The 25,908-nt window shown below is 39.1% G+C and overlaps 2 protein-coding genes, 2 long non-coding RNA genes and 1 pseudogene across 21 annotated transcripts; 3 read left to right on the forward strand and 2 right to left on the reverse strand.

The window, feature by feature from the left end:
* Positions 1–1,523, reverse strand: LOC116929239 (beta-1,3-galactosyltransferase 5). The gene has a single exon (XM_032936411.2). It carries the CDS (start codon positions 1,388–1,390, stop codon positions 260–262), a length of 1,131 nt encoding a protein of 376 aa, XP_032792302.1. The 5' UTR covers positions 1,391–1,523; the 3' UTR covers positions 1–259.
* A 2,227-nt stretch (positions 1,524–3,750) lies between these two features.
* On the reverse strand, positions 3,751–6,055 carry LOC116929889. Of its 7 annotated transcripts, none has more exons than XR_004398146.2 (7): positions 5,937–6,055; positions 5,529–5,649; positions 5,323–5,434; positions 4,682–5,246; positions 4,499–4,595; positions 4,282–4,419; positions 3,751–4,212 (listed from the first exon to the last, which is right to left on the reverse strand). It is a non-coding gene; the product is annotated as an uncharacterized LOC116929889 (long non-coding RNA). The 7 variants fall into 7 exon arrangements; XR_004398144.2 differs by having other exon boundaries at positions 5,529–5,845; positions 5,937–6,028; XR_006650033.1 differs by having other exon boundaries at positions 5,529–5,830; positions 5,937–5,979.
* Positions 6,056–15,456: 9,401 nt separating this feature from the next.
* LOC116929411 lies at positions 15,457–18,381 on the forward strand (annotated as a pseudogene).
* Positions 18,382–18,532: 151 nt separating this feature from the next.
* LOC116929412 (protein Malvolio) lies at positions 18,533–21,310 on the forward strand. The gene is made up of 8 exons (XM_032936632.2): positions 18,533–19,003; positions 19,423–19,518; positions 19,581–20,055; positions 20,126–20,247; positions 20,327–20,553; positions 20,643–20,781; positions 20,851–21,006; positions 21,123–21,310. The coding sequence occupies exons 4-8, from the start codon at positions 20,176–20,178 to the stop codon at positions 21,213–21,215; spliced, it is 687 nt and encodes a 228-aa protein (XP_032792523.1). The 5' UTR covers positions 18,533–19,003; positions 19,423–19,518; positions 19,581–20,055; positions 20,126–20,175; the 3' UTR covers positions 21,216–21,310.
* Positions 21,311–21,381: 71 nt separating this feature from the next.
* On the forward strand, positions 21,382–25,070 carry LOC123475321. Of its 12 annotated transcripts, none has more exons than XR_006650368.1 (7): positions 21,382–22,338; positions 22,510–23,196; positions 23,257–23,546; positions 23,625–23,775; positions 23,857–23,964; positions 24,103–24,558; positions 24,631–25,070. It is a non-coding gene; the product is annotated as an uncharacterized LOC123475321 (long non-coding RNA). The 12 variants fall into 12 exon arrangements; XR_006650369.1 differs by having other exon boundaries at positions 21,383–22,338; positions 22,510–23,546; positions 24,103–24,188; positions 24,312–24,558; XR_006650375.1 differs by having other exon boundaries at positions 21,383–21,997; positions 22,236–22,338; positions 22,510–23,546.
* The last annotated feature ends 838 nt before the right edge of the window (positions 25,071–25,908 follow it).

Genomic DNA, 25,908 nt, shown 5'->3' on the forward strand with positions numbered 1-25,908 from the left:
TAAAGCTTTTTTCTTGTGTATTGTCAGCATAAAAAAGCAATCTTCCTTTCATGGTTTTGGTCTTTTTTTTTCACTTGGCTGAACGCTAAATTACATTTTTCTTTTTATCAATTATGCCGCATTAATGATTTTTTCGAACAAAAAAAAATTTTATCGACTGATGAAAAGGATGATGCAAAAAGAGACTAATTCACGATGATCACAATGTCCAAATGAGAACCGTTAAGTTATTAGAAGAACACACTAAAGAAAGTGCACATCATAATATCGGAATCACTTGACCATGGATGATGCGTCCTTCCAATTTATTGTACGTATTGGGAGGATGATTAGTAATCACACAAAGACTGGGTTTGTCCGTTTCATTTGGTTGTGGACAATAATTGATTTTGCAATGCAACGATTGTCGATGGAAGGCTTCGATCAGTTCTACGTCGTCCTCAGAAGGTCCGATGAAATAGTCGCAGGCAGTCGAGTGATTCCGCAGACAACATCTTAAATGATCAGCGAAAACGGTGAAATACGGCCGGATATCAACATGTTTTACTCCGGACAACGCGGCCAACATTCCGGTGACGTATGTGTCGTCGATCCAGAAAAAAGGCGACGATTCCGCGTGTCTGACTAGCTGAATGGCGGCTTGGACTGTGGTGACGTAAGCCCATCCGGAGACGAAAAGTGGGTACGTAGACGGAGCGTAATCATCTCGACTGACAAACCATTTACTGGCCTTGTTTCTCACAGGATTCAATTCGTCACCGGTCATCACGGCTCCCGCGATTTGCATACCGGATAAAGACTGATTGCGAACGAGATTCAGCAGCTGAAAAAGGTCAACGGCAATGTCGTCATCCATCTTCAAAACCAGTTGGGCTTGCGGGCAAAATTCGGTGGAATACTTTAAACCCATGACGTGCTTGTAGCTGAGGTTGTGGTATGACTCGATAAAATCTCCTTGAACGATATCATTGTAATTCAAATGTTCTTCTTCTATTACGGTTTGATCTACTTGACGATAGCCACTTTGACCGGGATTGATTCGCGCCAGCAGAAACAACCGCTTAATGTAGAAAGTACGCAGCGCCTCTGTCGGCAGAGCTCTCCGGAATGCATTCCGTAGCGAGCTATGGCCCGGATGCGACGTAACTATCACCAACAGGTCGATCCTCTGGCGATCGCCACAAGGATCCGAGTTGAGCAGGAATTCGAATCGTTTCAAGTTCACCAGAGTCCAGTTGGACGGGTATAACCGATGTGCACTGGCCGGCCTAGGTCTCTTCTGCCGCAGTCCGTTTTCTTCTGCAGAGAACTGGTAGAATAAAACAGCGTAAATCAGACAACAAGACAAAGTTAATAACCACCGGAAAATGTGTTGTTGACGTGTAACCATCTCGACAGACTGCCATCAGTACCATCGCCGAAAAAGTGGAACAGCTGGTGAAAGAATTGGTGACCCAAGCCTGATGGCCACTGACTGACGCCACTGCGAGGAAAAGTAGAGATTGTGAGAGGGCGGGACCGATATTCCTTATTTGTCTAGCCAAGAGAAAACGAGGGAAGAGGAAACGTGATTCGAGCTGCATAGCCATTTAAGGGCATCTACGAGTATGGCCATGCGGTGAATCATTTACCTGTTTCGAATGGATGGAGTACGCTGCGGATGTTTTTCTCCCTATCGGGTTTTCTCACATCTTAAGTGTTGTTCATCAATCCTCAACACTTAAATGTAGGTTCAGGGCCAATTTGTATCGTGATTAATTGGAAATTATTCGAACAAAGCTTGTAGACACTTAAATAATGAATTGCAGCAAGTGTTAAAAATCTCCGTAGGTTGAGATTCATGTGCATGTGTATAGAAGTTCGGAAATACGAATGCACTGTCTATAAGACGCAACAATATGGTAATGCACAAGTATGCATAAAGAACAAAAGATCCAGTTTATTAAAATTTATTGTTGAATACCGATTGAATCGAATACCGAAACTGCCATCTAGCAGGCGGGAAATCAATGCAGTCACGTTTAAAAATAGGCCCGATTTTTTTTTTCTCTCAATGTGGTTTTAATAATGTTTTTGGTTTTAAATTCAACGTAGATGTAGATAATCGAATTTGTTTTGACTTGGGAGTTAAAGTTTTAGAGTTATTCAAATTCAAAGGGTTACGGGCGGGGGGTTTCAATTCAAGTTTGGTTTATCAGTGTGTGGTGCTTTAGTTACTGAAATATAGATTGTCTCTGAATGGCAGTGCAGGATAAAATTGGTATGCTTTGTAACCAAAGCGGTTCTTGTGTTACTTTTTACTAAGTGTCTCTCGGCCGTAGGCCGTAGGATATTACTAGGAAAAGGAACTGTAATGTTTTGTACACAGGAACTACAAATGAGCTTCAGTAGTTAAGACTTAAAAAGGTTACTGAAAAATATTAACAAGTTTGTTTTTCAGATAGAAAACAATCAAATGGTGTGAGATTATTTCGTACAGTCCAGGTCCAGGTTTGGATTAAGAAATATATAAATATGTATTTTTATTACATTTTATTCTCTTAGGTTGCCATTTGCCAGTTACTGATGGAATTTCCATGCTTAGGTTGATAGAAGATACAGTCTTGCTCTGATAAAACAAATGCTTAAATTTAAATCTCCTCTACCTACGCGATTATTTTACAACTATTTAGTAATACCATGTTGTCATCTACAAGCCAAAAAGAAAATTTATTAGATTTTGACATTGACAAGTGTTTGTTGTGATTTATTATATTTTATACAATTTCGTATAGTGTAACAGGTTGTATGTTAAGTTACTGACTTATGATTATTAAACATTTATATTGCACTTCATTGAATTTATTGTGGACGGAATTTGAAGTGAAAAATTAATTTAACTTAAACCATACTACCATCATGTATATGACTCATGGCTCAATGATTGAGCATTGGCATGGAACGCTGGAAGTACAGGGTTCGATTCCCACAACAGTCAAATTGCATTATGAAATCTAATAATATCATTGCGACCCAAATGCATTTCGATTTGATATTATGTTATGAGTTTCTAAAATAATAGCCACACATTCCTAGTAGTAGGTAGGGGTAGGGTGAACATCGTCAGTGGAACTAGCCTGGTTACCCAGGCCACCATGTGACCAGTTGTACAAAGGGGTAGGCATTCGTGTCACAGACTATGGTATGGATCTGGGGGTTAACTCCCCCAGAAAAGCTGGGCTCAGACCACCACAAGGCCAGTTGGAGTTCGTGGGCAAGGATCCGAGAGATACGTCGTCAATTTCCCAGGCCATCGCCCGTCTGTTGAGCCGTGACTGGCCCTTGTATCCCCAAATGGACAATTGAAGAACATTTCAAGTGTTTTCGTAGATTTTGCGTTATGATGAAGAAATAAACTATAATATTATATCAGTTGTAGCTCAATGGTAGAGCGGTGGCATGGTAAGCAAAAGGTCTGAAGTTCGACTCCCACGTAGACAAATTGCTAGTTATTTAATTGATTTTTAGGTTTTTTGGGTAAAAATGAAAAATTTTGGCCGGAGCAAAAAATCAGTAAAAAAAAAAAAAAAAAAAAAAAAAATTCGGGAAAATATTTTATACCTGCAAAAAAATTTTTAGAAAAAAAAAATTACCCGCGAAAATTTTTCGGAAATAATTTCTTGGAGAATAAATTATTATATTTATTTCTTATTTTGCTTTATTATACTTATTTTGCCGAGTATTAAAAATAATAAACAATATTTTAAAACATAATTTTCAAAACTTTTTTTATTGAATATAAAACATACAATTTATAGTTTCATTTAATGTATAAAGAAGAATCTGAATTACACCATCGGAAATTTCCTGCCAGGATATTATGGGTTAATAACGGAAGGCGTGAAAAAAAAAAACCTTGACAGTTAGCACAAAACACTAAAAAGAGTTAACAGTGGATATACAATACGTCCGATGAGAAACTTGATACCACGTCCCTTTTCCGGTATACACATCAGCATCTGTGCCGCTACGTACATATCACAAGTCAACGTAAACAGGGTCACAGATAACAACCATCGAAACAAATTTGTTTTAAACATTTCAACAAGAAAGTTTTAATATTGAAAAAATGTGGAACAATGTAAATTCTCAGGACGATCCTCGAACTAACATCCATTTTTCGACCAGGAAAAACCCATCATTATACATTTCCGATTCGTTGCCAGGATTAATCTAAATTCAATTATAACCTTAATCATTATACTTCCTTTTCGTCATGGCTATATTACTAAATTATAATACCTTTATGACAAGGATTGCCATCTTCCACTTGTAATCGTAATGTATTGTAGCTTGATTTCTACGATCTCACCGGTATATTCGTTGGGCACTAGACCGCCCTGTTAATAATGAACAAATAGAAACATCCAACAAAACCACCTAAAAAATATTGAAAATCAATCATTATCTGTAATAACCGTAACAAATGTTCATGAATCGAAAATAAAATGAGATGTACCTACAACCTAATGGATCTGAATTCAGCCCAAATCGGACGGCCACACTCCTAAAACCATTCGCAAGACCGCGGCTAGAGACAATTCACCAGTCATAATCTGTAACCATTGAAGAAACAAAATAGACCCTATTAGCCATTGAAAAATGCGTCTTAAAAAGAAAAGTAATGACCAATCGTACTCACCTCGTAGATAACGTAGCCAAATGTTCCATACAAAGAAAAAGGCAACTGCAACATCAAAGCAACAACATTCATGGTAAATTAGGAAAATAAATGCTATGCATGACAAATAACCCAAATAACCATTCCAACCAAAGTAACATAAGGAAATGAAATCCATCAGCATTTTCAGAAAAGTGAACGAATAAAGACAGTCCCATATCGTTTTCAGAAAAAGCTTGTAGCCTAAGCTCACATGTTGAATAAAAGAGAAAAAAGGAATTGTTTAATTCACAAATATGAAAGCCCAGTGTTCCAGATGAAGAAAAATGCAACAAACACTATCTAGGCAATTAGACAACTGTCAAACAGTAAAAAAAAAGAAGAAAAATTACTTTAATAAAAACCATACCAATTAAGGAAAACCTGTAAATAGGAAAACTTTCAATTGATGATATACTTAGAACCACAACGATTTTGGCAAGACATTCCACAAACCTTGAAACAAACAATATTTACAAACAAACCTGTCAAACCTGCGCTTAAGACTCCTCAGCCAGAATCACAATCCCAAAATGTGAGAAAAAGCCTAGCCCAACAAAATTGCACATGGCAGCACTAGAATTAAAAGAAATCAAAATGTATAGTTGACAGTCAGAACATACCATACAATTCTCACACTGACAGTACACATTTTGGCTTCCCAAGTACAAGCAAGCAGCAACCACCCAAACAGAACCCAGCAACAGGATTAACAATTTTATCTTTAAATGCAACCTAGAACATTTAAATAAAAAATCATTTAAAATTTATAATACACATATGATAAAAAACAAAACAGAAATGGAAAACATGTATGGTGTTCTTATACCTGCAGAAGAATGATGGATAACATCTGAATACATATTGCATGTCAGACTGCATATGAAGCATTGGATCAGCAAAGATGGTCTAACATGCCAGAATCACAACCAAACTAGGTGCAGATACAACTACAAAAGCGACATGGAAGCAATTCTTGAAAAGAATCGATCTTGTCTTAACCACTTTTAATGTTCAGTGCACACACTCTTGTTAACCTTATTAAAGGCTACAATGATGAAACTTGTGAACTATACCGGTTACTCAATATATAAGCACGCTAATGCCTGAAGCTGACGTTCATGAATAATTCTATAAAAACCACATCTTCCATCAAACACGTTTTTATTATCAGTATCTAACTTGATATGAAAAGGAATGACGTAGAAAAAAAGATGCTACCATAAAGTTCACTTACCTAATTTTTCAGACAAGACGAAACCGCACGCACCGCCGCGCGGCAATTAAGTGAGAAATGATAGTTCACACTCTTCGGTAAGAAGACACAAACAAGGTTGCCGAACAATTTTGACCGGAAATTATTATTATTTTTTCAACTCCATCTCGTTCAGGGACCTGAACCCTCTCAGGCAAAACATGACGACAACTCCTGGTAGGGTTCAGGTCCCTGGCCTCAATTTGCAGCAAGAGATAGGCAGTTCAATTAGCTATACTAGCGCAACTTGCCTTACACATTCAGTTGCAACTCCATCTCGTTCAGGGACCTGAACCCTGTCAGGCAAAAACACAAAACCCCCGAGCCGTTATTTTTTTGTTTTGTGTTTGTTATTATTTATGTTTATTGTTTATTTTTCTTTCTGTTTCCTTTACGTAATACAATGCCTTTTAACTTTATAATTTTGTTTTCATTTATTAGAATATTACTTAATTAAGCAACGGTATAATTTCATTAAAATTACTGTAATAATTGTGAATTTCCACTCATGGGCATTCGGATAGTGGAACCGGTTCCAAAACCCGATATCATTACTGTGTACCCTATTTGACTTGTTTTTTGCAATACATCATAGTTTTATTTATTTTCCTTCACTTGCCCACCCTTTTTTAAGTTAAAGCTGGGCCATATTTTTTAAACGGGGTATTTTGAACGAAAAAAAAACCGCTTGAAAAGCACCTACCCGAGTAATGACCGATCAGCAATTTTTCAGGTAGGCAGGACGGTGCGGTTTAACGTGTCTCGGGTAATCCCTCTATCCCAGTACACAAAATTAAAAAAAATTCATAGGTAAAAATATTAGATCTAAATAAACAAATTTTACAGAAATGGATAGCCGATGATAGGGCTATCCACTTCCGTTAAATTTTTGCTTAACAAATACCTAACCGAGTAGTAAACCGATTGGATATTTTTCTCGGTGTGGTTTGACGGATCGTGAAACTAAACGAATTATAATCGGTAAACTATAAGCTCTATATTTGAAAAAAAATTGCAGGAATGGATAGCTGTTGATAAGATCTATCCATTTGTTCAAGATTATTACATAAAATTTTTTTACTAAGGTAGTAAACCGGTTTAGAATTTTTTGTTTAGGTCGGTGCGGTTTCACAGGTATCGGGTAACCCCCACCTCCCTGATTTATGTAAAACTTAAATAAGTTTTTACGGAAAAACTATAAGTCCAAATTAAATAAATTTTACAGATATCGATAGCCCTCATCAAAATCTATCTACTTCTGTAAAAGTTTTTGAACAAATGCTCATAGAAAAAAAAATTAAAAAGGATTATTTTTTTTTACTTTTGTCAATAGGGTCGAGGATATCTATAGAGCGCAAAAACTGTAAAAATACGTTCTGTCTCAAGTTTTTTATTTATGAATATTTTTTCATAATTTTTACGGAAATGGATAGATTTGTATGAGAGCGATGTGAAATGAATCAAATGAACTAATCAAATAACATTAAACAGAATTGATGTATTGTATGAAATTTTTAACTCAAGAAAATACGAAAAATGAAAATAAAACCGCCACACAAAAAGAAACAAGCAAACAGAAACACCTGAAACAGATTTTTTAATGGCCTAAACGAAACCTCAAATTTGCAAAGAAAACTTTCTTCGTGTCCGGTAGATATGCTGGTAGCACTGGCACCATACGCACGATTTTTATATAATTCAAATTGCACGTCTGCAAAGGCTGAAAAATGTAATCGTCGTTGGGTTGGCACGTCCAGCCAATCTCAACAAGGGGAGAAAGTATTAATCGCAAACATGGTCTTTGGAGCAGCATTCAACGAAAGAGTTGATCATTCAGAAAACGTCGAGAAAAAAATCCAAAATTCAAAGATAGCGAGAAAACAAGTCAAGTAGCAACAAAGTAAATGAAAAAAGGAACATAAAGGAACTAACCCTTTAAGAGGAGAACGAGTTTTTGATCTTCCTTGACATCACGTCCACGTCAATGTCGATCTATAGACCCCCATACCCCAACACGACCCCACGATCCGATTCAAGATCTTAACCTAACTTAAACCTAACTTAAAACTAACATAAACCTAACTTAAATCTAACTTAAACCTAAACTTAAAACTAACTTGAATCGGATCGCAAAGTCTGTGTCGTTGTATGAGAGTCTATATGATCGACATTGCCGTGAAGCGGATGTCGAAGAAATTCAAAAACTCACCCTCCCCTCGTAGGAGTCAAATCCTTTATGTATGCCTTCTTTCTTTACTTCTGTGCCGCTCGTTCTCGTTTCCTCAACACGTTTCGATTTGGGTTCCCTTCTCGTTCGCTTTCTGAACAATGCAGAAATTCGTTGAAAGGGCAGTGTTGTTTGCGGGGTCTGTTTCAGGCGCTTGAATCGGCTGTTTGTTCTTCGTATGCGGTAACTGTTTCTTTTTCAGTGTGTTATTTTTCTTGATTTAGGTGTAAACCATGATCGAATTTTACGTCAAAATTGGTACTTTCTACGTTTCAGCATTATCTGCGACCTTTTCTTATTCGTGATTGGGCTCTTCCGTTTACTTGCTGTTCGACATGATCGTCTGTCACTTTAGATGCATCATCCGGTTTGCCAGTTAGCGGAGGCTCTTCTTTGTCTTTGTCCCAATTTTCTTGTTTTTTTATTGGTAATTGTTGGTATAATTTTTGCAACAGTAGGTTCTTCTTCTACCACTGGTGTTCTGGGCTCAATTTGTTTGGTATGGATTCCCGTTTGTTGTTTGAATCGGAAACAGATGCGCGCTTTCCTTTTTAACATTTCTTCAATTAGAGGTTTAGTAAATGGAATTGACGCAGAAGGGAGGTCGGCATCTGTTATTACAGGGGATGATTTGAAACTGTAGGTGTTTTATCTGTATGCTGGTCTTCATCACGAATTCTTGACGAAACTCAGTGATCACAGGTTTCATTACTTTTTCATTGCCGCAGGCTGGGGAAAAAAAAAAAAGCAGAGGAGAAAAAAAAAAGGGAAAAAAAAAAAAAAAAAAAAAAAAAAAAATCACGACCGAAAGATCAGGTAATTGTAATAGAACCATTGCCTGCAGGATGGTAGAAAAAAAATTTAATTTTTTTTCCTTTTTTTTACGATGAGTTAGATTCAACTTTGCAGATATGTATATTGAATTTATTTTTTTAGCGGAAAGTGAACTTTTTTAAAATTTTCCCCCCCCCCTCTTCAGTGGAATGTACGTCTATTTGGCTCATAAAAACCTAAAAAAAAAAAAAACCCCTTTCCCCGGGGAATAAGCTTGAATGGCGAACGAAACCAAGACCATTACCAGAAGAAAACAAGTTTGAGAAATTGGGATCAAAGTGGAAAGAATGGAGCCGCTCATTTCATTCCCCCTCCGTTTTTTTATTGAATTGTTTTGTGAAAAACCGACCGGCAGGTGTTTTATCTGTATGCTGGTCTTCATCACGAATTCTTGACAGAAACTCAGTGATCACAGGTTTCATTACTTTCTCATTGCCGCTCGGTTTCTTCACAGGAAAATCGAATTCAATCGAAGACACCGAGGGCGAATGAAATGAGCGGCTTTCCATTCTTTCCACTTTGATCCCAATTTCTCAAACTTGTTTTTCTTCTTGGTAATGGTTCTTGGTAACTCCGTTTACGGGTTCACCATTCAATTGCGTTGGAGTACCGCAAGGGAAACGCGTCGTTACATGTTTTAGGGTTTTTATGAGCCAAATAGGTACGTACATTCCACTGACAGAACGGTGGTGGCAGGAATTGCTGAAAAAAGTTCACTTTCCGCTAAAAGATGGAAATAAATTCAATATACATATCTGCAAAGTTGAATCTAACTTCATCGTTAGGGAAAGTGGAACAAATTCAAGTCTATTTCCGACCATCCTGCAGGCAATAGTTCTATCACAATTACCCGATCTTTCGGTCGTGACTCTGCGTTTCGTTTCCGCTGCTCCTTCTCTTTCTCTAGTTCGGCGAGTTGTCTTCGCATAGTTACCTGCGCCTGATTTTGAGGTGGTTCTCGTCCCCAAGCCTGATGTTGACTGGCCCGACTTCGCCATTCTGGTAAGCCCTAGGAGCAGTCTGGTATGCTTTTCTTATTTCGTCTTTTTCAGCTTCCAGCTTCGTGATACGTTGCCGTAGATCAAAGTTTTTCATTTGTTCTAGCTGGATTAATTGCGACAATTTCGTAACCTTTTCACGCATGCTGTCTAACTCGTGCTGAACCCCGAGGCTGGTAGTTCCATAATCAGGATGTGCAGTGATGAGATCCTTGTCCCCTGTTTGGGCCGAAGGTGTTTTCACTGTAGGTTCATACCTGTAAGCCTCTACATGCTTTGGCGGAGTGGGTGGCACGTACGAAATGGGTGGGAAATCCGGTGGTGGCGGTATGAAATTTTTGGGGGGCGGGCGGTTCCAGTATGCCTCGATGCCTGAAGTATCGGCTCGTCCCGACGAAGAGTCGTAACGGACATAGGAGTCTGGTTCGTCATTGGATTCGTCGGGCATATGGATGACCGTGTGCCTGTTTTCCTTAGATTTTGTGTGATCTGGTGGCAAAGGTATCGGTATGAACTGAAAGTTTGGATCGTACGGTACAGACGGTCGCCTACAGTTGGATTCCGGTGCCACTGCATTTGTAACCAAGTCTGAGGTTTCCAAAGATTTCCGAAGGTGTATGAGAACCTCGTCTTCTTTATGGGCCGCAGGTTCTTTCACTTGAGGTTGGTACCTGACAGCCTCTACATGCTTTGGCGGAGTGGGTGGCACGTACGAAACGGGTGGCAAATCCGGTGGTGGCGGTAGGAAATTTTTTGGGGGCGGGCGGTTCCTGTATGCCTCGATGCCTGAAGTATCCGCTCGTTCCGACGAAGAGTCGTAACGGACATAGGAGTCTGGTTCTTCATTGGATTCGTCGGGCATATGGATGACCGTGTGCCTGTTTTCCTTAGATTTTGTGCGATCTGGTGGCAGGGGTATCGGTACGAACTGAAAGTTTGGATCGTACGGTACAGACGGTCGCCTACAGTTGGATTCCGGTGCCACTGCATTTGTAACCAAGTCTGAGGTTTCCAAAGATTTCCGAAGGTGTATAAGACCCTCGTCTTCTTTTTGGGCCGCAGGTTCTTTCACTGGAGGTTGGTACCTGACAGCCTCTACATGCTTTGGCGGAGTGGGTGGCACGTACGAAACGGGTGGCAAATCCGGTGGTGACGGTATGAAATTTTTTGGGGGCGGGCGGTTCCAGTATGCCTCGATGCCTGAAGTATCTGCTCGTTCCGACGAAGAGTCGTAACGGTCATAGGAGTCTGGTTCGTCATTGGATTCGTCGGGCATATGGATGACCGTGTGCCTGTTTTCCTTAGATTTTGTGCGATCTGGTGGCAGGGGTATCGGTATGAACTGAAAGTTTGGATCGTACGGTACAGAAGGTCGCCAACAGTTGGATTCCGGTGCCACTGCATTTGTAACCAAGTCTGAGGTTTCCAAAGATTTCCGAAGGTGTATGAGAGCCTCGTCTTCTTTTTGGGCAACAGGTTCTTTCACTGGAGGTTGGTACCTGACAGCCTCTACATGCTCTGGCGGAGGTGGTGGCACGTACGAAACGGGTGGCCAATACGGTGGTGGCGGTATGAAATTTTTTGGGGGCGGGCGGTTCCAGTATGCCTCGATGCCTGAAGTATCGGCTCGTCCCGACGAAGAGTCGTAACGGACATAGGAGTCTGGTTCGTCATTGGATTCGTCGGGCAAATGGATGACCATGTGCCTGTTTTCCTTAGATTTTGGGTGATCTGGTGGCAGGGGTATCGGTATGAACTGAAAGTTTGGATCGTACGGTACAGATGGTCGCCTACAGTTTGATTCCGGTGCCACTGCATTTGTAACCAAGTCTGGGGTTTTCAAAGATTTCCGAAGGTGTATGAGAACCTCGTCTTCTTTTTGGGCCGCAGGTTCTTTCACTGGAGGTTGGTACCTGACAGCCTCTACATGCTCTGGCGGAGGGTGTGGCACGTACGAAACGGGTGGCCAATACGGTGGTGGTGGTATGAAATTTTCTGGGGGCGGGCGGTTCCAGTATGCGTCGATGCCTGAAGTATCGGCTCGTCCCGACGAAGAGTCGTAACGGACATAGGAGTCTGGTTCGTCACTCGATTCGTCGGGCATATGGATGACCATGTGCCTGTTTTCCTTAGATTTTGGGCGATCTGGTAGCAGGGGTATCGGTATGAACTGAAAGTTTGGATCGTACGGTACAGATGGTCGCCTACAGTTTGATTCCGGTGCCACTGCATTTGTAACCAAGTCTGGGGTTTTCAAAGATTTCCGAAGGTATATGAGAACCTCGTCTTCTTTTTGGGCCGCAGGTTCTTTCACTGGAGGTTGGTACCTGACAGCCTCTACATGCTCTGGTGGAGGGTGTGGCACGTACGAAACGGGTGGCCAATACGGTGGTGGTGGTATGAAATTTTCTGGGGGCGGGCGGTGCCAGTATGCGTCGATGCCTGAAGTATCGGCTCGTCCCGACGAAGAGTCGTAACGGACATAGGAGTCTGGTTCGTCACTCGATTCGTCGGGCATATGGATGACCATGTGCCTGTTTTCCTTAGATTTTGTGCGATCTGGTGGCAGGGGTATCGGTATGAACTGAAAGTTTGGATCGTACGGTACAGATGGTCGCCTACAGTTTGATTCCGGTGCCACTGCATTTGTAACCAAGTCTGGGGTTTTCAAAGATTTCCGAAGGTGTATGAGAACCTCGTCTTCTTTTTGGGCCGCAGGTTCTTTCACTGGAGGTTGGTACCTGACAGCCTCTACATGCTCTGGCGGAGGGTGTGGCACGTACGAAACGGGTGGCCAATACGGTGGTGGTGGTATGAAATTTTCTGGGTGCGGGCGGTTCCAGTATGCCTCGATGCCTGAAGTATCGGCTCGTCCCGACGAAGAGTCGTAACGGACATAGGAGTCTGGTTCGTCACTCGATTCGTCGGGCATATGGATGACCGTGTGCCTGTTTTCCTTAGATTTTGGGCGATCTGGTGGCAGGGGTATCGGTATGAACCGAAAGTTTGGATCGTACGGTACAGACGGTCGCATGTGGTTGGATTCCGGTGCATTTCTAACAATTTTTGGGTTTTCCAAAGAGTGTTGCTCATCGTCAACAAGTTCAATACCTATTAACGACGCCATCCAGGAAACAATGTCAGAAAAATTCTTCATTGTGAATAGTTTTTTGTTGACTCTTTAGACTTGTAGAAAAATCTTTGAACTTTTTCTGGTTTTTCGTTTATTGATATGGAAACCGGCTAAGAATCGCAAACTCGTTGTTTGAAATTTGGTACATTTTGTTTTATTTTCAAAATTTCAATTGAACTTAATCAGTAATACACTTCATTTCCACAAACTTCAATAAATTTTGCATGTTGTTCAGAATGCTAATCAGTTCACAAATAATATTTGATTTGTAAAAATTACGGAAATCATCGTGACATGATGCTTACGACAACAACCAAATGGATAGGGCAAAGTACACAGCGTGAAAGAGTGCAATTTCATTGTTGACGCCATCTGGTGGCGTGAAACCTACCAGTTTTCCCGTTTCGTTTGTACGTACGGTAGTACGTAACTGAAAAATTTCCTGCCCGATGTGTGTTAGTAATTGAACTGCTATGAGGCACTTTATGTTAGTCGAGGTTTCTAACAACACTTTATATGGATAGAAAGTTGTTGAACGTAATGTTAACGCATTCCTGTTCTCCATGACCTCGAGATTACGTACTGTTATATAGCTGAGACGGACGTGAGATGTCCCATATATAGATTTCCGTATCTTCTCCTCGTCTATCCAAGCGTCACGTACGCCAGAGTTTGTGTGGACAGACATTTGTCGTCCCACTGCAGTCCAGTATATTATGTTTTCTCGTCGTTGAAAACTTTCGTCATGGGAGTTGGGAATTTTAGCTCCGAAAACTCCATTCTTGACCACTCCTCCTATACAGGATCAATAAGCATTGTTTTCCCCCGAGGCTGGAATTGCCCAAAAATGTTGACTAAAGCCACGTTCAGACTACAGCCTTTTGAGCGTTTTACGTACTACGTATAACGTTTTTACGCTCCGAGTTACGTAGCTGGGAACGGAAGAGTGTTCAGACACAACGCTCTACGTAGTACGTAATACGTAAACTCAAAACGTAGTCAAAACGAAGTCAAAACTGAGCGTACGTAAAAATGAGATTGATCTCATTTTTACATAAGTTTTTGGGACGTTCTACGCACTACGTAGCCAAAATCTATTACGCTTGTCTACATTCTTTTGTTTTTTTCAGGTTTTCTCTCCTGTTTATTCATTCTGGGATATGTCAGGTGTAGAATTGTAAATTTAATAATTAATTTTTTTAATTTTTATTTTAAAAATAAATATGGGGCCTACTAAAGTTGCCAAAAAGAATTCCCCTAACAAATTCAAGTCACCCCCCAAAAAATCACCGATAAAGAAAATCAAAAAGTAAATATTATGTCATGAAATCTTTTGCAACTATTTTTGTTTATTGCTTATTCTATTTTAGGTCTTCAAGAAATTGGTCAGAAGAAGAACGTTTCGTCCTCAGAACTTTTATCAATAAATATAACAAAGAGCTACAACAGGTACAAAAATCTACAGCAGACGCTAGAATCTCCGCAGAATCTAGCCTACTCTACGTAAATTTGACAGTGTAGTCTGAACAGTCTACGAACACATTTACGTAAATATGGCTCCGTAAAAAACGCAGCGAAATTTACGAAGTACAAACGTAAACTTTTAACGTTATACGTTATACGTTAAGCCACGTTCAGACTACAGCCTTTTTGAGCGTTTTACGTACTACGTATAACGTTTTTACGCTCCGAGTTACGTAGCTGGGAACGGAAGAGTGTTCAGACACAACGCTCTACGTAGTACGTAATACGTAAACTCAAAACGTAGTCAAAACGAAGTCAAAACTGAGCGTACGTAAAAATGAGATTGATCTCATTTTTACATAAGTTTTTGGGACGTTCTACGCACTACGTAGCCAAAATCTATTACGCTTGTCTACATTCTTTTGTTTTTTTCAGGTTTTCTCTCCTGTTTATTCATTCTGGGATATGTCAGGTGTAGAATTGTAAATTTAATAATTAATTTTTTTAATTTTTTTTTTTAATAAATATGGGGCCTACTAAAGTTGCCAAAAGAATTCCCCTAACAAATTCAAGTCACCCCCAAAAAATCACCGATAAAGAAAATCAAAAAGTAAATATTATGTCATGAAATCTTTTGCAACTATTTTTGTTTATTGCTTATTCTATTTTAGGTCTTCAAGAAATTGGTCAGAAGAAGAACGTTTTGTCCTCAGAACTTTTATCAATAAATATAACAAAGAGCTACAACAGGTACAAAAATCTACAGCAGACGCTAGAATCTCCGCAGAATCTAGCCTACTCTACGTAAATTTGACAGTGTAGTCTGAACAGTCTACGAACACATTTACGTAAATATGGCTCCGTAAAAAACGCAGCGAAATTTACGAAGTACAAACGTAAACTTTTAACGTTATACGTTATACGTTATACGTAGAAAAGAGCTGTAGTCTGAACGATACTTAAGCGTCGTCTGCTTATTTATCAGCTTACGATTTACTCAGCAGTTTACAGTTGTTTGTGTTGCCATCAGGTTGTTAACGAAAATGATCCACGGCTTTGTTTTACGAGCCTTTAACAGAGGTAAATCGTTATTTTTAAAATTCACCTTCGTTATTGCATTCTATCAACCTTTTGATTTAGGTCAAAATGGCTGTTTGGTTTTTAAACGTTTGTATTCGTGGACAGAGCAGTCTTTTCCTAAAATTACGACCCATTACACAGTCCATCCGCGAGAAAAAGATCCAAGATGGGAGGGTATGTTAGTTGAGCTAATTTTATGTAAGTTAGGTCAGTCAACTGCACAGATTTTGTTGTTATCAGGTGTGGATATGGAAAGAGCAGTGGATGAGGTTGATGTTGTTATTGTTGGTGGTGGACCTGCTGGTATGTCTGCTGCAATACGACTGAAACAGCTTGCTGCTCTGCATGAAAAAGAAATGAGAATATGTGTTGTTGAGAAAGCTGCAGAAATAGGTAACCTCAGTTGGTTGAAATTAACCATGAGATAAATCTTATGTAATAGGTGTTCTCTCACTTAGGTGGACATACACTATCTGGAGCATGTTTGGAACTTGGTCCTTTGAATGAATGAATTCCTGACTGGAAATAATGTGGGGCTCCCCTTCACACCCCAGTTACAGAGGACAAATTTGCACTTTTAACAGAAAACTATAGGATTCCATTGCCAATATTGCCCGGTACTATATGACATTAAAATAATTACAGTACTGTAAATGAGACAAGAGGTTTATCTTTATGCAGGTATGCCAATGCACAACCATGGAAACATGATTGTGAGGCTGGGCCATTTTGTCCAGTGGTTGGGTTCACAAGCAGAAGAATTGGGTGTTGAAATTCACCCTGGCATAGCAGCATCTGAAATACTCTACCACGAAGATGGAAGTGTTAAAGGCATCGCTACTAACGATGTTGGAATCGCAAAAGATGGATCTCCTAAAGTGAGCCCCCCACATTTATAAAAATCTTTCGAAATCTTTTTTCGTTTCATTTTTCTACAACGCAAATCCCTTTAATCCTTAGGACACGTTTGCTCGTGGCATGGAATTACATGCAAAATGCACAATTTTTGCTGAGGGTTGTCATGGTCATTTAGCCAAAATGCTTTACAAAAAATTCAATCTACGCACAGAATGTGAACCTCAAACATATGCCATTGGGTTAAAAGAGCTATGGGAAATAGACCCTGCAAAGCATCATCCTGGAAGGATAGAACATACCGTCGGTTGGCCATTGGTATTTATCGTAATAACGTTTCAATTGGGCAACATCTCATTTTCTTACATTCCGTAGGAGCGAACAACATATGGTGGATCGTTTCTTTACCACGTTACGGACGAAAGTAAGACGCCCCTTATAGCTATGGGCCTTGTGATTGGGCTCGATTACCGCAATCCGTTTATCAGTCCATACAAAGAATTCCAGCGATGGAAACTTCACCCTTCCGTCAAGCCATTGCTTGAAGGATCAAAAAGGTACGTCCATGAATCATCCCCTGTAAATGAATTAAACTGACGTCTTGTTCTAGGATTGGTTATGGCGCTCGGGCCCTTAATGAAGGAGGTTTACAGTCAATTCCCAAATTGACTTTCCCAGGAGGTTGCTTGGTTGGCTGTTCGCCTGGGTTTATGAATGTTCCCAAAATCAAGGGAACACACAATGCAATGAAGAGTGCCATGTTAGCGGCCGAGAGTATATTTGATACCATTAGCAGTGATATTAAACAAGAAACGGTCGGTGTAAACCCAGTAGTCTACGAAGAGCGAATTCGGAACAGCTGCGTTTGGAAAGAACTCCAGAGCGTCAGAAATGTGAGGCCTTCTTTCAGTTCATCTCTTGGTTTATATGGTGGGCTTATGTACACTGGGCTATTTTACGTACTTGGTCGAGGGAAAGAGCCTTGGACATTTACACATCACGGTAAGAAAAGTTGCCTGAAAGCAGAGGCATCGATGACTTAATAGGTTGTGTAGTTTATAAACGTCGACAATTTTGAATTTTTAGGTGCTGACCATCGAAAGCTAAAACCCGCTGCACAATGCCAGCCGGTTGACTATCCAAAGCCTGATGGGAAAATAACTTTTGATCTGTTGACTTCAGTTGCGTTAACGGGAACGAACCACCTCCACCACCTCCACCACCGAACCACCAGGTGATCAACCACCTCATTTAACATTGATGGACGACACAGTACAAGTCAAACAAAATCTTGCTGTGTATGATGGCCCAGAGGGTCACTTTTGTCCCGCTGGTAACTAATCTATCGCCATTGCAACAACTTTGCTCTCGATTTTAATTCATTCTTGTTCCAGGTGTTTACGAATACGTGCCAACGGAGGACGGGCAGAGTAAGAAGTTCCAAATAAGTGCTCAAAATTGTATTCACTGTAAGACATGTGATATCAAGGACCCCAGTCAGAACATCAATTGGGTCGCCCCTGAGGGTGGCGGTGGGCCTGCGTACAACGGAATGTGAATGACTTGTCGTTTTGTTTTCACAGAATTTTTAATAAGCCTGAATAATATCAGAAAATCAATGCAACATTCTTTTTCCCCCATGAGAGCTATCAGCTAATTTGTTCTTCAAATATTCCCCCCATGCTTGTACGAATGACTTCATCAGGAATTTTTAGCATTGTGTATTTCTGAGAATGGTAACTGGGCTAGAGACATATGCTGTATGCCGTCTAGTTGTTCTGCTTGAAAGAGCTTGCATTTATCTAGGCATACAGAAATACATTCTACGTAAATTTATCAGCATTGCACATAATGTCTCTTGACCCGTATTATGCGGGTAGAGAAAAAATTAAAATCATACGGGGGCCGTATAATTTTAATTTTTTCTCTTTCCGTTTCTCCTGAAGTTAATTTAGTCTGCAATGAATTGTTACTTACAGACGACGTAGGTTCAAAAAGTTCGTGCTGTTGGTGTTAGCACGGTGTTAGTGTTGTTTCAGGTGTATTTGTTGGCGCTGATTGTTTTCAGATCGTACCCATTAAACAAACAAAAAACGTTGAAAAATAAAATAATTAAAATAAAATAAGAAATGTATGTGGGTTTTTATACGTTTTTCCAAGTACCCGCATTTTCCTGATTGAACACAGACATTTCTGTGGAACTGCACGGGAATGGTTGCAAGTACTACATTGTGTAACGTTTGGAATATACTTACCGAGAAACAGTAAAACAAAGTTTAATCATTAGGTTTACTGCCCGAAAAGATCTAGTTATAAGTTAGAACAAGATTCAGCAAAATTGTTACTACACCACGACACACGTCATAACACGTGACGAAGCTTTTTCACTGGAAATCATTCTGTGTAGTGCAAAGCAGTCACAGGATTTGTTTCAATTTTGAAGAGTTCTTCCTCCTCAGTAAGGGCAAACTTGTTAAGCAGACATATGAGATGAGCCTGAATTTTCTTGTATTTGAAACCAAACCAAAATACTGTACAATTAATAGTTTTGTTTATTGTAAATATGAATGCAATAATAATCTCAGCAAACAGCAGTGTATGTGCTGGTACCTTACACTTTTTTTATGTGGAAAAAGTTTTCATTTTATATTGCAATTCTAAATAACTATAATTTACTTTATTAGAATAGAATATTCAATTTTTGTCTTTATGAAATTAATTTTTACTCTACGTACGTACGTATGTACTCTACATCATATCATTGTTATCTGTGTTTACATATCAACAGGATTTCATTTTTGATGACGTATAACAGATCTACTGAGCATGTATACATATCAGCACGATTATTTCTCACAATGCCTTTCTTTGTTGCAGCATATGTCAGTTCTAGACAAGAACCCGGCACGGTACTCCGGTTGAAACATTCCCAAAAACCTTGAAACCACGTCCTCAGTGACTGCATTAAAGTTTGTAATACCCATCGTTACCTGTAAACATGGGTCTCCTTACTTGTTTTTGGTGTCTTCTTTCAGAATGTAAAAAAGGGCCTATGATGAGATACTTGGCGGGATAAACATATGCTACCCATATTTCGCAACTACGAACTACCCTAAAAAATGTCAGGACGTGTCGAGCTAAGAATCTCTATCAAATAAAATTGCTGATACGACTTTTTATAGCCGAGTGAAGAACCAAAGCATTTGAAACGCGGATTAGACAACTGGAAACCAGCATCAACAATTAAAGCTTTATTTTTGCTGCTTTCACAGATAGACTCGTAACGTTTTCCACGACAATGGATTCCGTTAATCTTTCATCCTTTAACGACAGGCGTGCCAGCCAAGCTAGTAATAACATCAACCCAACCGAAACAAATGTGCCAAAATCTTTCGAATCATCTTCGAATGACAGAGAAGGCCAACTTAATCTAGCTTTCGTTAATGAGGACGACATCGCCCTGAGAATGAGACGTATGAAAAATTAATTGATGTCCCAGAACTGGGAAAGGTAACCTACGTTTTGCTAAAAATTACCTTCACCGTAAACCCATGTAACTTTAACGATTCATACCTTACAGGGATCATTCAGTTTCGTACATTGTGGGCTTTCACTGGGCCAGGTTTCTTGATGAGCATCGCTTACTTAGACCCTGATAACATCGAGTCAGATTTGCAGTCTGGAGTTGTGGCTGGCTACAAAGTGAATTATCTCTTTTTTTTGTGTGTTTGTGTGTAATTGAAATGTTTCGTCAAACATTAACTAACATGACTCTTTTCAGTTACTATGGGTGCTGATGACTGCCACAATTATGGGACTGCTGGTGCAAAGGTTAGCTATCCGATTGGGCACGGTTACAGGCCTACATCTAGCCGAGATGTGCTACAAGCAATACCCAAGAACACCACGCATCATATTATGGATTATGACGGAAATTGCAATTATTGGGTCTGATATTCAAAAAGTAATTGGAACTGCACTTGCGATTTACATTCTTTCTGACAAGGCGTAAGTTTAATTATTCGTCCAAATTTGTTTCTCTCTTATGACCTGTTAGTATTTATGCAAATAATTCACATATTTTGTTTTGTTTACAGAGTTCCCATTTGGGGTGGTGTGCTTATTACAGTTTTTGACACTTTCACTTTCTTACTCCTTGACAAATATGGGTTGCGCAAATTGGAATTTTTATTTGGATTTCTCATTACCGTAATGGCCGTTACATTCGGATACGAAGTTGGTGTTTAATAATTGAATAATAATTGGAATCGGGAGCGTTTCATCAACCTTATCTTCTGTTTGCAGTATATTCACGATCCGCCACCACAAATCGAAGTGATCAAAGGCCTCTTCGTTCCAGGTTGTGCGGAATGCGGACCTGAAGGTGAGCTTCGAGCTGTTGGGATAGTTGGTGCTGTCATTATGCCTCATAATCTATTTCTCCATTCTGCTCTGGTCAAAGTATTTTACAATTTGAGCTCTGAAAACTTGCTAATTCGGAAGAACTTCAATGGCTGTCTCGGTCTGTCCACACTAATAGCATCTTTTGTCTCTCTCCATGTTTGTCAAACTGCTAGTCTCGCAAAGTCAACCGAAGGGATAAGCATTCTGTCCAACAAGCCAACATGTACTACTTTATTGAGTCATGTACAGTGCCGGTCCAGTTATAGAACCGGCCTGTGCGCGGTTAACGGCTCGGGGGTTTTGTGTTTTTGCCTGACAGGGTTCAGGTCCCTGAACGAGATGGAGTTGCAACTGAATGCGAAAGGCAAGTTGCGCTAGTATAGCGAATTGAGCTGCCTATCTCTTGCTGCAAATTGAGGCCAGGGACCTGAACCCTATCAGGAGTTGTCGTCATGTTTTGCCTGACAGTGTTCAGGTCCCTGAACGAGATGGAGTTGCATTTTTTTTTTCTAACAGGGCAAGATTGCCGGTTTGCAAAACTGGCCATGTTGGAATGTTGCCTTAATAAATTTCAATTTATTACAATAAAATCAAATTAATGCGTGTGGCAGGATACCTCTTTGTTTATTTTGTTTCTACCTTGTTGGTGAGCTGTAGTTGGGATTTGGCCATTTGGGAATAGTTTTGAAATGTCCTTTTTCGAAAATCCTTTAAAATTTTGAAATCACATTTCAAAACTATCCCAACTACAACCATCCCAACTGCTAAAAAATTAAACAAAGCAAGATCCTGCAACACGTGGTAAATTAGATTTTGTTGTAATAATAAATTTGTAATTTTTTAAGGCAACACCTCTAGTTTTGCAAACCGGCAATCTTGCGCTATATCCCCACCCCCCCAAAAAAAATGGGGGAGGGTGTCAAAATTGTCTATCAACCTTGTTCGTGTTTTCTTCTAGAGGAATATGAAACATCGTGGTTCATTCAGATGCCGCGCGTAGGTATGTATGGTTATTCGATTTGTTAAGCTCCAAGAAATTGAGCTCCAGGTAAAGATGATATTAATGCGTTTGATTGATGTTATTCTTTTGTTAATTCTTCAGTAAACTGTCAGGAGTCATCGTATTTAATAGATACACGTTCAAGTTCTGATTATTCAATACTATAGCCCTGTTAAATAAAGTTGTCATTGGTGTGAGCTTACTAAAGATAGAAATTGTTGAAAGCTAAGTTGAACGTTCTTTTCCAGGTTGTTTTATGTTGCATTTCCAATTTTTTTGCACCTAGTCATTTGGTAGTGTATCTGCCATGTTGATGGTTGTTAGACCAAGTCTGCCTACTAGTTTCTTTTGCAGTCTGGGAATGTGTCATCCGTCCTTGTATTCTGCAGGTACAAATACTTCAAACATGTTCTTTGTTATTCTATGTACCATGTTAGTCTGTTAAACATGATAATGGATATTTCATATCATGTTGAAACTGCTCTGTTAAGTATTTTGAGACACTTGATATATTTAAATTTTCTATGATTTGTTAATTTCTAATAAAATATTTTTTTTAGGTTGGATTAAATGGCTATGTAATTGTTACTGTTGCACTTTTCTGTGGACTTGGGTATGCTGGATTCTGCTATTGGCGCACAAGCAGTCAACTTTTTCTGAAAATCGTATGGTATGGTATGTGTTGTTAGTATCTTCCTTTACCCTGTTAAAGTGAGGGCTGGTCAACTACAATTATTGGTCTTCCAGTTCTGGTATTAATCAGCAGATCATTGTTTAAATAGGCATTACTTTAATAATAGCATTTAATTTAATTAAATTTACATTTGCATCAGCTTGCAAATGTAATGCTGGCTAAGGTTTTGTTTGCATAAAGAAGACCATAATCTTTGCTAGTTTTACTTTTTGGTACAGTTTTTTACTTAAAAAGTAAAGATTTTTCATTTAAAAGTTAGCGAAGTTAAAGTAAAAACTTAAAATGAAAAAAATATAAAAGAATGGGGGGGGGGCGATTTCAGGTCGATAGACCGCAGTTTGATTCGATACTAAGCCAGGTACAAAAAATAATGCTGTGATTGTTTTGAGATACATTGCTGTATCTCCGCCTAGTCAGTTGGTATTAAATTGTTTCTGGCACGATGGGCATTAGAAGATATCTGGGGACATGGAATATATTACAATTCATCCCTATCTTCCGCAGGTATAAGCAAATCTGATGTCCCTTTTTTCTTATGTGATACATGATTTAGGTTAATTTTATTGAAGTGTACTTGAAATTTTCATATTTTAAGCTATTTTTATAATCAAAGATCTTTAAGCTGGATCAAAGGATTCCTTTTGTTCCTGTTGGCATCAATCAATTGGTTTTTCTGTATGCTGATGCTGGTTCTTGGTATGCAGAAATGTTTGTAAGAATATTGTTGGTTTAGTTGTAGAATTGCGTAGTATTTTGTGTGTGATCGGCCGCTCCTTTGTATTGTTGAGAGGGTTGGGCAAGTAGTTGGTTTTTCCAATTATGGTATTTTCATCTTCAGGTTATTTGATAAGGCTATTTCTATCAGCTATCATTAAAAAAGTGTGGTGGCTGTTGTTCAGATAGGTATGTACACATTCTTCATTCGTTATACTTGTTTTAACAGTTCTTCAGTACTTTAATAATTTACCTTGTTATTTAAAGGCTTGCTGAAATGGAATGGCTGTGTTCGCCACAGTTACTTGTGTTGTCTATATAATACGGCGCTGAAGTTTTTCTGTTGGTTGTTTGATCAGCTTATTTCATCACCTATCATTTAGAAACGTTGATGCTAGGCGAGGTCTTGTTTGCACAGGTATAAATACTTTCTTCTTTTGTTTTACTTGTTAAAACATGTCTCGAGTGCTAAAATAATAAATTTGCTTGTTGTATTAAGGTGTGATGGAATGGATTGCACATGATGGGCCAGTGGTTAACATATTAATATTTCTTTTTCGTGTCATGGTGGAACGTTTTGAAGCTGTTGCTGAAGACTGTGTTGACCGTAACCGTTTTGTTATTCATGGTTTTTTTTATCCAATGAGATTTTTTTTTTGTTTTTTTTTTATTTTTTTCTTCTTTTTTTTTTTCTTCTTTTTTTCTTCTTCTTTTTTTTCTCCTCGTTTCCTGTTTGTCTTTCCAGATTTTGTCTGCTATGGTGTCGTGGTTTTCCGGGTGTGTTGGGACCATGGTTCTGTGGGTTTTAACTGAGTTTAGGTACAATGCGGTGTACGTGCGAATCTTTTGCATATTTATGTTTCAAATTTATTTCAACCTTGATTCTATAACGTTTAAGTTACGATTTTGATCAGGTCATTAGAACTAATACTGGGATTTCTTTCTCTATTTTAGTTGGTCCTGTAACAGCAAATGATGGTCCTAAAGGTATTTTCCGGTGGGAATACAGTATTTAAGCCATAACGTTGTGAAGAAAAATGGGGAATCGTGTAACGAAGACAAGTAAAACGTGTGGCATACTTGTCCGGTGGCTGCATGGAATTTAGACTTAAACATTTTATAGTCGTGACATTTTCTTTAGATAGCAAGTTATAGAAATAAAGGCTGGCATCTCTTGACTACAGCTGCGGTGGTGAAAAAGGTATTCGTGTTAATCATTAACTCAGAAATTTCATTGACTTAAAATCACAATCATTAATCTTCCTTAACGTAGATATTGGTCGTGAAACAAAAGTATGCAGATGGCTGATCGTTGGGAGAAAAATTGTCAGTTCGTCGGAGGTCAGCGTCGAATGTTTTCCAATAATATATTCCATTAAATGTCTCAGCTGTTTAAAAAAAACATTATTTGGGGTTCGTTTTCTGTGACGCTGTTTCCTTTTACTTGTGATAAATCAGTACTGGGTAGTCATTACTGTTGCCAGCATTGTAACTCTCATTCTCAAAGTTCAAGGATTTTGTCAGTATGCATATTGATCTACAAATGACATCTAACTGCTGATCGCCCTGAATTTACTCATGCCTTGCGGCATTTGTTAGTCGCAACTCGGGTGAAATCTCAAGTCGTGTTTAGCTAGATATATTCGCATTAGTAATTGGGAGGATATCTTATTGAATTATGTATTAGCAACTGAATAAATTTTATATATCTCATTTAAAATTTCAATCAATTATTATATCAATGTAAATTACGGTTGTTTATTTAACCGATTTAATTTTTTATATTTATTCCGAATTTTTTTTTTTATTATTTTCAGCAAAAATTTTTTTTAGAAAAATTTTTCTGGGGCATTTTTGGAAAATTTTTTTCCGGCGAATTTTTTGTAAATTTTTTCCGGCGGATTTTTTTTAGAAAAATTTTTCCGTCCACGCCAAATTTTTCTGAAACACGTCGAATTTTCGAAAAAAATCCAAAATTTCACAAAATCTGAGGACTACGTGTACGTGGGTGTCGAACCTTAGATCTCTGAGTTTGCTTACTACCGCTTTACCACTGAGCTATTTCTCACATACTATTATAGTTTAGAACTTTATTATAACGCAAAATCTAGGTAAACACCTGAAATGTCGATTTGGGGATACAGGAGCCACTCATGGTTCAACAGACGAACGATGGCCTGGGAAATTGACGACGAATCTCTCGGATCCTTCCCGCATACTCCAACTGGCCTTGTGGTGGTCTGAGCCCAGCTATTTTGGGGGAGTTAACCCCAAGATCCATACCATGGTCTGTGCACGAATGCCTACCAGATACCCTTGTACAAGTGGTCACATGGTGGCCTGGGTAACCAGGCTCAGTTCCCCTAACGATATTCAACTTACCTACTACTAGGTATTTGAAGCTGTTTTTTTAGAAACGTGAAATATAATATTACATCAAGCACAGTAGTAATATTATAATTCCAACTTGATAGTTGACGCTTACATGAATCGAACCTGTACCTCCACCGTACCATGCCGATGCTCAACCATCGAGCCATGAATCATATTG

This window comes from Daphnia magna, linkage group LG8 (assembly GCF_020631705.1).
Source record: "Daphnia magna isolate NIES linkage group LG8, ASM2063170v1.1, whole genome shotgun sequence".
Lineage (NCBI taxonomy): Eukaryota > Metazoa > Arthropoda > Branchiopoda > Diplostraca > Daphniidae > Daphnia > Daphnia magna.

Coding starts and splice junctions, on each gene's coding strand:
- LOC116929239 (XM_032936411.2), bottom strand. CDS start 1,390: ATGGTTACACGTCAACAACACATTTTCCGGTGGTTATTAACTTTGTCT.
- LOC116929412 (XM_032936632.2), top strand. CDS start 20,176: ATGAGCATCGCTTACTTAGACCCTGATAACATCGAGTCAGATTTGCAG. Junction 20,248..20,326: donor GAGTTGTGGCTGGCTACAAA/GTGAATTATCTC, acceptor GACTCTTTTCAG/TTACTATGGGTGCTGATGAC. Junction 20,782..20,850: donor CCGTTACATTCGGATACGAA/GTTGGTGTTTAA, acceptor TTCTGTTTGCAG/TATATTCACGATCCGCCACC.